The sequence below is a fragment of the Thamnophis elegans genome, chromosome 5 (assembly GCF_009769535.1).
Source record: "Thamnophis elegans isolate rThaEle1 chromosome 5, rThaEle1.pri, whole genome shotgun sequence".
NCBI classification, from domain to species: Eukaryota; Metazoa; Chordata; class Lepidosauria; order Squamata; family Colubridae; genus Thamnophis; species Thamnophis elegans.
In genome coordinates, this window is record NC_045545.1 from 18188649 (window position 1) to 18202306 (window position 13658).

The 13658-nt window shown below is 34.5% G+C and overlaps 1 protein-coding gene across 1 annotated transcript in view; it reads right to left on the reverse strand.

The window, feature by feature from the left end:
* Positions 1-13658, reverse strand: part of ADGRL2 (adhesion G protein-coupled receptor L2) — a 219557-nt gene that overhangs the window by 19265 nt on the left and 186634 nt on the right. Inside the window, 1 exon segment of the mRNA XM_032217356.1 lies at positions 10316-10382. Within this exon segment, the coding sequence (XP_032073247.1) occupies positions 10316-10382 (67 nt within the window).

A 13658-nucleotide genomic window follows, 5' to 3' on the forward strand; every position in this document is an offset into this window, starting at 1 on the left:
TCATTAACTTTTTCAATGCTGGCTTACCAATGAATATGCCCTCTTCATGAAATTAAAATGTATCTGCCAAAGAATAATAGATTACAAATGACAAATCGTGTATCTTCTGTTTTTCTGCTCTGATGTCTATTGAACACAGGTCTATTTCCTGAAATAGGAGGTCTGAGATCTAATCTTTCTGTCTTTTTCACACAAAACGATTATTGTCAGGCTCGGAAAAGGTAAATATATTGTTTCTAGATTACTTAATCAAACTCTCATCATCCCATTCCCATTCACTTGCTATTTTGGTGTTTTGGTGATGTAACTGGTTCTCTGCAAAATGGCTTCATGACTTACACTGACAAAACTGCTCATATTTTATGTGTACTGATATTCATATTGCCTTTGTGGAGTTTCTGGTGCCAATTGGGAGAGAGATTACAACCAAGGGGCCAATATTCAGGTCTTTGATGTATTGCATAATGCCATTGGTTGCCTCTTGGGAACTGAACCCTTGGCTGATACAAAAAGAATAGGTTGTAGAATGATCGGCTGACAATTTGGCAGCAAAGACATTTGAAGCTGTGGTTGATGCACGTATTTATATTAATCAGATTGTATGAGGTTGTCCCTTGTTTTCATGGCTTAAAGTGTACATAGTTTAGGTCATCACAGTAGGGGTTTTTTTCTTTGTTGTTAAGGCCCCACTGGGGCCAATCAGTGAATATTGTGAGTTTTAATAGTGCCAGAATTACTAAGTGGGTATAAATGAAACTATTTCATCTCTTGTTTTCATGCTTCTAATTTATTTCTAATTTGTTTCTTAGACTGCCTAGGACCATCAGCATATTAACCAAATGTTACTACTGATATAAATAAAATCTATATGTCAAAATGTTGTATTCAACTTATTTATTTATTGAATTTAAAATGTGACCTAAGCTGTCTAACATGAGCCAGGTATATATAAGTATTAATTGTGACAAGCAGTTATAATTTATCCCTCCCCAAAAGGATGCACAAATCCACAATTTCCAACACCAACCCTATGTGGGTTGGCCAGGAGTGAAGTTTAATTTGGTCTTTGTTCTGATTTATCACTATTAACTACTAACCATATTAGCTATCTTCTACAAGCTACAAACTTTAGGCATGGTTATGATACGTGGTAGATGTACGTTAGTATCACCCGGCTGTTTTGGATGTATCTATCTTATGCCAGTATAATTATTTATGTGCACCCATTTTCTCTAGAGGTAACTCTAAACATCTTACAAATTTAGTGATTTAAGCCCAAAATACTTGGAAGGGATTCCTGATATGTGGCATTATAATCTACTTCATGTTATCTATGTCAATAAACTATCAATTTGATGGAATCAGCATAAACCAATCAGCCTTGTTGGAAAATTTGGGTGCAATAAACAAACAAATAAAACAATACATTCGGAAGCTTCTATTGAAAGAAGAAAAAAGTGTTTGGAAGAAATTGCCCCTGTATTTTATCAAGGATAATAAATCTTCTGCAAATGATATAAAGAGAGGGGTGGAGTGGAAAGGAAAGTATATTAAAAGTACTATAAATCCAAGATGATGTGCCAAATGACAATATGGCATAGCACGATTCTTCTCTGTATCTTAGTGAATATAATATAAAGCAATAAACTCATGTTCATTATCTGAAAAGCAACACTTAGAAACCTTTCAAATATCAGCAAGGCATTTATAGAACCTTTCCTAAAATTATTACAATGAAAGAATAGCATCATGATAAAGAGAGGCAAAGTCTCCTGAAAGATAACTGCCTTAGACTCCTGTTATTAACCATGACAACAACAACAACAACAACAACAACAACAAGGAAAACCACAGTCTTCTATACTTTATTCTGTTTCTGAACACAAGTATGTAATTCGGTGTGTGTGTGTATTTTGATTTTACAACATTTGTTTTGCCACGTACATCCTCATATGGGCCTATGATCAGGGGTGGGTCCGACAGCCACTACTGCCGGTTCCGCTCATGGATGTCCTTCGCTTGCACATGGGGTGAAATCACACTGTCATAGTTCAGCTATCTTTTTAACCAAACTTCAAATATAGGCATTTGAAAGAATGAGAACTGGAAAAGTTTATCTCTGAGAGAAATTTTCATTCCTGTTCTCACGCAATATCGAGAGTAAAAAATAAAATAAAGATATGACTGTATTTTATATTTATTACTCAGTTATTTCTTCACTTCCTTTGCTCCCTTACTTGTGTGTCATTTTATAAAACAGATTGCTTGAATTTTATACTGCAGATCTAAATTCACAATTCTATAGAGTTGAAAAATGCATATAGCTTGTCTAATGTTCATTAGTCTATACTGACAATGGTATCTTATTTTAAAACTCAAGATAATAATAACATTTATTCTTTATATGGCCATAAGGCCAATATATATGTAAGCCTTCCCTTTCTTCTTATTATAGGAAAACTCTAGAATGTCCAATGTATGATTGATCTCATTTTATCCAAGTTTCTTGAATTTAAAACACCCATAAAACGTCCTGCATATTACATAAAGCATTTTGAAATGTAAGTTATGTTCACAAAATCGGAGAGACTTTACCCATATTTGGATCAGCAAATCAAGTTTACTGTCTAGTATTTATTTTATTGAGCATAAAAATCCAAGGGCACTAAGGATAGTTAATATTACCTTCTAAAACAGAATTATTGAACTGTTTATTTCACCATTCATGAGACAAAGTCTTTTTTGTGAAATGTTTGTGTAACATTTTATGACACAATTCCTAAAAGTTCAGGAAGCTTTTTCAACAAAGCCCAACATGAACGGCAAGATTATCAGCTCATCTGGAAATATCTAAGATGAATGTGGATTTTCTTTTGCTGGTGATTGTAGAGTTTAAAAGAGCACAGAGTTAATTTAGAGGCAAAAAAAAAAATCCACTTAACCAAATCTTAGTTTAAAAATTCATTTCATCTAAGCTGAAGACTTGACATGGATTGATAAGAAGGGGAAAAAAAAGAACACATGCTGAAGTAACCTCCCGAACCGCACAAGTTCTGACTCTATTTGCCATCCCTGGAGTTTTTGTTGTTGTTTTTAATTACCAATTCAACTCCAAACTGGCTCAAGAACCTTCCTTTAGCCATACAAGCCCCATTCCTTTCTGGAACATGTAGCATGAACAAGACTTCATGAGTTGCAACTGAACTCTCACTGAACTAGATAAATTATTAAAATTGCAGATGGAGCTAACCAAATGACAAGAACAGTTCCTGACATGTCATGATCCGGGCTTCATTAAATCATTTCAGGCATACTATAGTTTTTGGCCACTCATTACTTATACATAGATATGCATTACTTATATACATAGATATAACAACTCTGGTTTCCCACAGGTAGACATAAAAAAACTCTAAAATATTCTTAGACTGGAATGGCATGACAAATACTTTCCTTTTTTAACAAAGTGGAAAAATGATTCTGAAAGGTATCATTCTTTAGTTATCTAAAGTCAATTTAACACTACCTTGTGTCCCCGAAAATAAGACCTCCCTGATAATAAGCTCAATTAGGCTTTTGAGCACATATGCTAAATAAGCCCTCCCCCAAAATATTGCAACACAGCAGCAGCCATGAGGTGATCACACTTGCCGCCTCCTGCACCTCAAAAATAATAAGATCTTCCCAAAAATAGACCAGTGCTTATTTCAGGGGTAAAAAGAAATAAGACCCTGGGTTATTTTGGGGGAAAACATGGGTACAACAGCATAAAACATATAAATTACTTGACTTTTCACAAAATCATTCTTTTTTATATTTATATTATTACATTTAAAAGTGAGGTTGGATTGGAGATATTGTCACAAAACAAATTAATTAAAAAACTTTCTACTATTTATTCTATGTCTATGAAAATATCATCTTCCTTTTAAATTAACTGACTTTATAATTCTTTTTTAAAGTGCAGAATGTATTTTAGCTCCTTTGTGCTGTTGAGTTACATAATATCAGAAGGAAACTCAACAGATTAAAGGGAAGAATTCCTTCCAACTCCAAAGTCTCTTTCTCAGCAATTCTTTGTTTCTATTTATAGGAACAATAAGAATTGTATTCTTAACTTCCCATTTCTCCCTCGTTCTACTTCAGCCATTTGAAAACTGAATAGATAGGGACAAATCCCATTCTTCTTTATAAAAGTGATTTTAAAATGCAATTAATTGTATCAGTACCAATCAAACATTTTGGAGTCTTTTGTTTATGAGATAAATTTGGAGTTGCTTTCCTATGTTTTTAATTTTGAAAGTGCATGTTAAGTTTCAGTGTTATACTATTATATATATTATAGTGTTTGTGTTTGTTATTCATATTTTGCCATTAATTTGATAAAATTAAAATATTTAGAAATGTAAAACAATATTAAAAATATTAAACAATTATAATTCTAAATTGAAAAGGCTTCATGCTATCTATTTATAAAAGTATTTTGGGGAATAGATTTTTTAACCTCTCAGAAATTTACCACACTATATATATACTACATACATACATACATACATACATACATACATACATACATACATACATACATATATATTATATATATATATATATAGTAAGTACATTTATTCCAGTTTTTAAAAAATAATATAGCAAGGTCAAACATAGGGCATTTACTTATGCTCTATATTCACCTACCATGAACATTAGATTATGAGAAAAAAATATTCAAACCACATTAAATAGGTATTTTTCTTGAATCACATATATTACACTACATTGTACATTTTAAAATATATACACATGTTACTTTAACTACACAAATGGATGCTGTCTCAGCACTTAAATTTAAGACTACTACTTTCATACTGAATATAAAAATTCTGGCTTCCCTAAATATTTGTTACTGGGCAACTAATTCTCCTTTCAAGAGGGGGAAACAAGGACAACCCCCACATCATATCTAACTCTAGGATATTAATTTATGTTATTAAAACTTTTTAAAAGGAGTGGATTATTATAGTAAAAGTGAAATATTCAAGGATGAACAGGCTTTTACTAACAGTTAATATTAATCCCTTACAAAATATCTTAACTAGTTTCTAAATGTTCATTAACAATAGCTTACACATTTTAATTTTTTCTATAATAAGGAGGGTTTTAAAACAAAATAACTAAACATCTAATCTGCAATTATTTATTAACATATTCTTCAACAAATTCATATTTCTCCCAACCAATACTTTCAAAATATGTGGCATATTTGTAAATGGTTAAATGCTAACAGCAGCTTTTGAAGTGATAACGCAAGCATGGCTGTATTTTTATAATGATGGTAATCGTAAATCTTGAATTATGTTGATTGTCCATTTATGCTTATGATTCTTGTTTGGCTACAATATTCACATTCAACTGTTTCAGAATCATTACACTTCCTTTTTTTTTTTTTGGTGGGGACGATTAGAGGGCAATGCAATTGCTAGACAAGAATTACTGCAAGGAACTCTGCAGTGATTGCTACCTGCTGTTTCATATTTTCTGAAGTTGGGAATACTGTTCCCAAAGGCCTTCCACTTCTCAGCCTAAATGATTTGCAGGATAATAATGTCATGGCTGGTAATAATAGTGGACTCTAACTGTACATGGTCAATACGATTAAATGTCCATCACCCTGATTTCTATTCTGACCTGGTTAGAAGCAAACAGCAATATCTGCAGCAATGCCCAAGGCTCAGACAAAATGTAATGTAAGATAAGAACAAACTGAACAAGAAGTGAGAACAATATTTTTTTTACAATATAAATATAAATACATTCACATATTCTCAAACATATGTATGAATATAGATGTATTAACAGGCATACTTTGTGCCTTCCTATAGAGAAAGAGAGAAAAGAGATGGAATAGACTTTCTGAATTCTTTTAATCAAACTATTTTTAATTATTATATGTATATCCAGAGAAAGTATCATTTTACTACTCCCTATTGTTAATACCACACTTCTGTGGTTTTGTTAAACTATTGCTCATTGTGAAGTTAAAAACAAAACATACTTCATTGACTAAATATTTTCACTAAATTTGTACAGATCAACCTCATTCAATGAGCTATGGAGTTGAAAACATGTTGCATAAATACAGATTCATTGATATGAGCAAGTTAAACAAGTCAGTGCAAAGCTTATGCAAGCTTATTCCTTTTTATGAGCATTGAAGAAAAGAGGTTGAAGAGAGTGAGCATAAGAACGTTAAACAGGGAACAAGGAATAGTGCAGTGTATTTTACTGTTTCATGTGTCCTCTATACTCACTTACATCAATCATGACTTTAAAGAAGACAGAAAAATTATAGAACAAGTTCTCTAACATTACATACTACTTGAGAGGATTCAAAGAATGGAAACTGGAAATGGGATCCTCTTTTAAGTAAGAAAGCCTTCAGTAATGAAATTCAAATTATTTACTACCGGTTCTGTGGGCGTGGCAGGGGAAAGATACTGCAAAATCCCCATTCCCACCCCACTCTGGGCCAGTCAGAGGTGGTATTTGCTGGTTCTCTGAACTACTCAAAATTTCTGCTACCGATTCTCCAGAACCTGTCAGAACCTGCTGAATTTCACCCCTCCTTTTACTGTGATAATTATTTTTTAATACAGATTACCAAATATATTACCAAAGAGAGCTCTATAAGGAACAATGAAACTAAATATTGTCCTCATGCCATAATCCCATAATAACCATGAACCCATTCATAGCAATTATTTACCATAACCCTTGTTATAAATTGTAATCTGTAATTGTAAAAGCACCTGGAAGTACAACTGTTATATACTATGCTATGTGTCAATGATAAGCAGCTTTTCCATATTGTCTAATCTAGATAATTGCTAACTGCTGACATTGCTAGATTTGCCTGCTACCTAAATGTTGAAAGAAAAGTATGCTGATTCAGTCTATAATTACTTATTATGCATCTTACCATATAAATTGATTTCATAATTCTTCATTAATTTGATGGGAAAGACCACTCACTTTGGTCCAAATTAGCATGAAGACGACTAGTTAATTCAGCAGCCCTTCTCCACCTTTCTTTCCTCATTTTAAGATTGTGCCATTCAAAAGCTAATCATGATGGACAAATGGCTCTTCTAATCATATAAGGCATAATGCAGCGGAACGGGGAATTAGACAAACACGGAGAGTGCATTCCTTCTTCTTAGCCAACAAAAAAAATTCCACCTCCCTTTGTTTGGATTATTTGTTATATAGTTCCTTCCTGTTTTTAAGTCCAAGCCACTGATCTCAGTTGTGTCGCTTGTTATGGATAATATGATTACTTTGATTTATTTAATAGCATAGCAATAGCAATAGCAGTAGACTTATATACCGCTTCATAGGCCTTTCAGGCCTCTCTAAGCGGTTTACAGAGAGTCAGCATATTGCCCCCAACAATCTGGGTCCTCATTTTACCCACCTCGGAAGGATGGAAGGCTGAGTCAACCCTGAGCCGGTGAGATTTGAACCGCTGACCTGCTGATCTAGCAGTAGCCTGCAGTGCTGCATTTAACCACTGCTGTTGTTATAATCATTGTATTTTTGAATGTGTGTGTGTGTGTGTGTGTGTGTGTGTGTGGATATGTTTGTACTTACAAAGCTGGTAAGTTTTTCTTAGAAGATAAAGAACTAAAGTCCTATTCAATCATTGCTATTTCTTTTTTCTGAGATATGATACATTTTGTAATTTAGACAACTATTTATAGAAACAGGGTACACAAAAAGTACTAGATAAGTTACTTTGTATAATAATGTAAAGGCTGATGTGATATAATTATCTTTGATAACATCTCAAAGAAAGATGTTGGAAAGGAATTCGACATTCAATTTTAAATGCAAATGACAGACTAAAGGTAGCTGACCTCCAACAGGTGACTACAGTAGTTAGAAAGCACACATTAAAAAAAGGTGTAAACTTTAAATAAAAGGAAAAAGAACACACCTATGTACACTTTCCTTACATGAGTGGCGTTGAGTTCAACAGATTTTTTCTAATAGTTATATTACAATTATACCCTAAATAAATTCAATTAACTATCCACACTTAATTACACCAGTGATCTGTATGTTGTTACTCCTCAAATATGACTGTTTACAATTTCCACAAATTAAAACAACATATCTACCGTATTTTTCAGAGTATAAGACACACCTTTTCCCCCCCAAAGAGGGTGAAAATCTGGGTGTGTCTTATACACTGAATACAGCATTTTGGCCTTCCGAAACCCCACCCCCTTCGCAAAAATGAATGTGCATAGGATTTGGGATGCCTGCAAAATGCTCCTGGGGCTGGGGAGGGCAAAAACAAATATAAAATGGCCCATTTATTGTTCACTTTGCACCCCCCCAGCCCAGGAGCACTCTACAAGCCTCCTAAAGCCTGTGTATGCCTTGTTTTTTGTGAAAAACAGACCATTTTTTGCTCATTTTCCTTCCCAGCCTCCAGGAGCACTTTGCAGCCTCTCAAACTCTCTTCATGCCGTGTTTTTCAAAAAAAAAAAAAAAAAATGAGGCATGCAGAGGGTTTGGGAGGCCTGCAGAGTACAAAAACTTTTTTCTAAATTTACCTCTTCAAAATCTTGGTGCGTCTTATATTCCGGTGTGTCTTACACTCTTAACTGGTATTCAGTTAAAATGTTTTTACTATTGTCCACCAGTTAAAAATTCTTTCCAAAGATTTTGCAGAAAGGAACTCTTTTCTTCCATTTACATAAAGATCAGAAAGTTGGAGGAAGCTATTTCACAGTAAAAAATGATCACCTATAAGGTTATTTTTCTAGGTCTTAGTTCTCTTGATTTATCAAGAACTAGTAACCAGTAGTCTCTTCTGGTTATACAATGTATGACATGAAGCCAGATAAGAAGGTATCCGGCTGCAAAGGTAACTGGAGACCCAGGTGGTACAACACTTTGTTGGTAATTACAGCATCTTGAATTGGGCCAAGAAATACATGTTTCTCCTGCAAAATACATGTTGTTCTGCTGAATTGGCTAGCAAAAGAAGAGCAGCATTCTGTGTCATATGCAGCTTCCAAGTTCTCCTTAAGGGCAGCCCATGTAAAGTGAATTAGTAAATTACTGATTAGTAAATCAGTAAATTTAACTGAGATATAAAAATGGCATTTGCTGCTTTCAATGTGCTTTCGTCCAGGAAAGGGTGCAACTTAAAAACCAACAAAACAGGCTACCTTTTTTTTTGTCTAGTCTGCACCTCTTATAAAAAGACTCAGAGAGAACTGAGTCTAGAACAACTCTTAAACTATGTGCCAATTCATTCAGGTGAAATTCAGCTCATGGAATTAGAAAATGTCTCTGCCAGTATTACTTCCACCTTGCTGGTATTTCATCCAAGCTCATAGACATAAACATCTATAGTTCTAATCATTTCCATGTGCTGATCTAGGAATCTTCTTAAGTTGTTTATCTCCTGTTGCTATTTAGTAAAACAAGGAGCCCACTTGGATCAATATCCAAGAAGAAGCTGCTTAAGAGTGGTCTTAAGAAGCCCATTATTGTCTTCATATTCCAGATGTGTCCACTGAATCACTGGAACATTTTACAAGTACCTACTGGAAACCAACTGAACCCATAAATATTATGAGTTAAACCATCTTAATGGTTCCATATGGAAGTTTGTAGAGGCCACAAGCACAGGTGGTGTACTGTTTCGCTCAAACTGGTAGCAGAAATCATGGCTGGGCCTACCACCTGGGCTCTATGCTATCCTATTTAGGCATGTTTTTGAGGCTGGGTGCATGTATGGAAGGTGCACGCATGAGCAAAGTGCATGTGCAGAAGACTGGGTGCATGCGCGGAAGGGCTGCACAGCAAACTGGTGGTTACAAAATGTGAAAACCATGTTAGCCTCAGATGTTAACTGGGCTAAAAGTCAATGCTAGATCCAAAGTCATCCAGCAGTTTGCTGTGTTGAAAGTGGATGAATAGCCTTCATAGTTCACTAAGTATTAGAAATCCAAAAGGTATCACCCAAAGGGACAATACAGTCATGCAAGAATTAATGTTCACATTTATATTTATATAATTTATATAGCAATGCCACTGTCCTTATACAACATATGTGCATGGAGGGAACCTAATTCATTTCAAACATAGCCACCAATATCCCTGAAAATTGACAAACCATTTTTGGGTTCATTTATAATATGTATTTTTATAAAGAAATATTATAATCTAATAACAAAAAAACACAATGCATCAAATTAATCTGTGAGAAAAACTAAAATGAAAGAGGTCATATTCTTACCAGAATAATGAAGGTAACAGGCCCAATAAAACTCCAGATAAAATAGTTGTCCACCTTGAGCCAGCAACTGTTTTAGAAAAGAGGGGAAAAAAACAGCCCATGAAGAAAAAAATATTATGAAAATTGCAAAAAAAACCCACCCTAACTTTCACTGACTCATGTTTATGAGATATCTTTTAGCAATGGCATTAAGTGGAAATCCATTTGAAATCTATTCTTATAAATAACTTAAACCTCTTCATAACTGAGGTTTGGAACTTTGGGGAGGCTGGCCAAATCAGTGAAAGTGAAAATAATTAATGAGCAAACATAATGTATAGTATCTGCACTATCCCATCCATCCATCCATCCATCCATCCTCTCCTTTCCTCTCCCTCTCCTCTCCTAATGGAAATAAATTGTGTTTGTTCATAAAACATTCTTTCTGTGGAAATCTGAACAACATTAAACTATAGGTAAGCAGATGTATTTTATGCAACCTAGTTATGCTATTCATCATATTTTTGTGTTGATTACCAACTCTTATTTTCAAATTTATCTAAACTAGACATTCTCTATTAAAGAACTATTTACAAATCACAGCCTCATAATAAAAAAATAGGTTTGCAGTATTGTCCACAGTTCTATTTATGTTCTTGAGCACTGGAATCTAACTTCAACATATAATACATAAATCCTTTCTTTGCCATGATTTATTTTCTTCTCACTCTCTGTCCCTATTTTTTGTTCCATTAAATCAAGTTGAGAGTTGGTAGCAGGAAAATAAAGAAAATGCTGAAAAATTAATACACAACATGGTAGATGATGTTAATTTCCTCATCTAATTTCCACACATGGACCATTTTTTGTGCTTCTAACACAAGCATGGTCCATGTCCCTGCTGCACAGTGCCTTAAAATTTGCTATTGTGTGATTTAATCTATTGTTTAACTATAACAAGAATTAGATCCTAGTAAGTTGGCTGATTAAAAAAAATACCAAGCAAGATCAGACCTGACTTGGAAGGGAGATTATTATAAAATCCCCAAGCTGAAAGTTAAACTAAGAAGCACAAAAAAACAAAACAACCCCCCCCTCATTTCACTTTTGCCATGAAAACAATATAAATATGTGTATTCAATCACCAGGAATCAACCTTAATTCCGCTTTATTATTTGATCATCATAAACAAACCTATCAGAAATTTAGAAAATAATTAGACATCCTACTTTTTCAGCAAAAAAGGTGTACTACCAATCAAAAGCCACCATTCCCAACTGTATATTCAACAATTAAAAGGAAATAGCATTAAACTAAATTAAGCATCAGCTATGAGGACTCAATTCATTTAATGATTCACTTTTTATATATTTCAAGTAGCTCCCTAATGAATCACTTTTATTTGTCTTTCATCAACAGCTAAATTAAGCAGACTTCTTGTATTAAACAATATCTGACCATGCTGTAAGTATTTAATCAATGGACAAAGCAAGCACTATTAGAATTCATATTTATGTCTTCAGTTATACAAATCCTCAATAATATCTTGTGCCTATCTTTTATAACTTTATGTAATAGCTATTTTATAAACAGAAGATCTACCTGATAAAATATAACCAAACTGAAAAATATATGTTGAAATACTCAGCTATCACTTTCAGAGGATATTTTACCAGAAGACCAATTGAATAATGATATCTTTTAAAAAGTTAAAACTAAGGAATTATATTTTGCAATAATGTAATTTGATTTCAGCAAAATTTCCCATACTTCTTCTTTCATGTAAATTTCATTGGGACTATAAATAAAAGTAACCAAGATTTGCTTTGAATGAAGGCAAACATAATGATGCAAGATTGAATTTGGGTCAGTCACTGGGACCAGAGATTTACTCTTCCAAACTTTCGGACTCGTGCTGGAGTTCATCTTCTCTCTAATGGAATATGTCCTTTGGGCTGTTTGGTGTGTTGATGGATGGCAATTGGTTGTTGTTTCCTTGTGCTGCCAAGCCCTCAACTTCCAAGTTTTCATTGATAGCCTCACATTGCAATGAACAAAGGACACACATTTAATTTCTAAGCAACAAAAATAGTTGGCCACCCAGGTACAAAGATAGGCAAGGAAATGATTGAAGCTTGGATATAGGCCCCTTGTCAGCTAAGAGGACTGCTGATTTACAATATAATAGCAGAGTTGGAAGGGACTTTGGAGGTCTTCTAGTCCAACCCCCTGCCGAGGCAGGAAACCCTATACCATTTCAGACAAATGGCTATCCAACATCTTCTTAAAGACTTCCAGTGTTGGGGCATTCACAACTTCTGGAGGCAAGCTGTTCCAATAATTAATTGTTCTAACTGTCAGGAAATTTCTCCTCAGTTCTAAATTGCTTCTCTCCTTGATTAGTTTCCACCCATTGCTTCTTGTTCTACCCTCGGGTGCCTTGGAAAATAGTTTGACTCCCTCTTCTTTGTGGCAACCCCTGAGGTATTGGAACACTGGTATCATGTCTCCCTTAGTCCTTCTTTCTATTAAACTAGACATATCCAATTCCTGCAACCGTTCTTCATATGTTTCATATGTCTCCAGTCCCCTAATCATCTTTGTTGTTCTTCTCTGCACTCTTTCTAGAGTCTCCACATCTTTTCTATATCGTGGCGACCAAAACTGAATGCAGTATTCCAAGTGTGGCCTTACCAAGGCATTATAAAGTGATATTAAAACTTCACGTGATCTTGATTCTATACCTCTATTTATGCAGCTTAGAACTGTGTTGGCTTTTTTGGCAGCTGCTGCACACTGCTGGCTCATATTTAAATGGTTGTCCACTAGGACTCCAAGATCTCTTTCACAGTTACTACTGTTTAGCAAGGTATCACCTATACTGTACCTGTACCTGTGCATTTCATTTTTGTTGCCTAAATGTAGAACCTTACTCTTTTCACCATTGAATTTCATTTTATTAGATAGTGCCCAATGTTCAAGTTTGTCAAGATCCTTCTGTATCTTTAGCCTATCTTCTGGAGTGTTGGCTATTCCTGCCAGCTTGGTGCCATCTGCAAATTTGATGAGTTCGCCATTTATTCCCTCATCCAAATCATTGATGAAGATGTTTAAGAGTATTGGGCCCAAAACAGAGCCTTAGGGTACTCCACTGCATACTTCCCTCCATGAAGATGCAGTTCCATTGAGGAATGCACATTGAGTGCAGTTACATCAGCTTATCAAATACTTAGGAGCCAAGGGCATCGAAACACTACTAGTTATCAATGCACCAATCAGCTAATAGGAACGCACCACATAAACACGACTCACAGAATAGAACGAAGCATATAGTCCAGTAGAGACAAAACTCCCTTAAGATGGG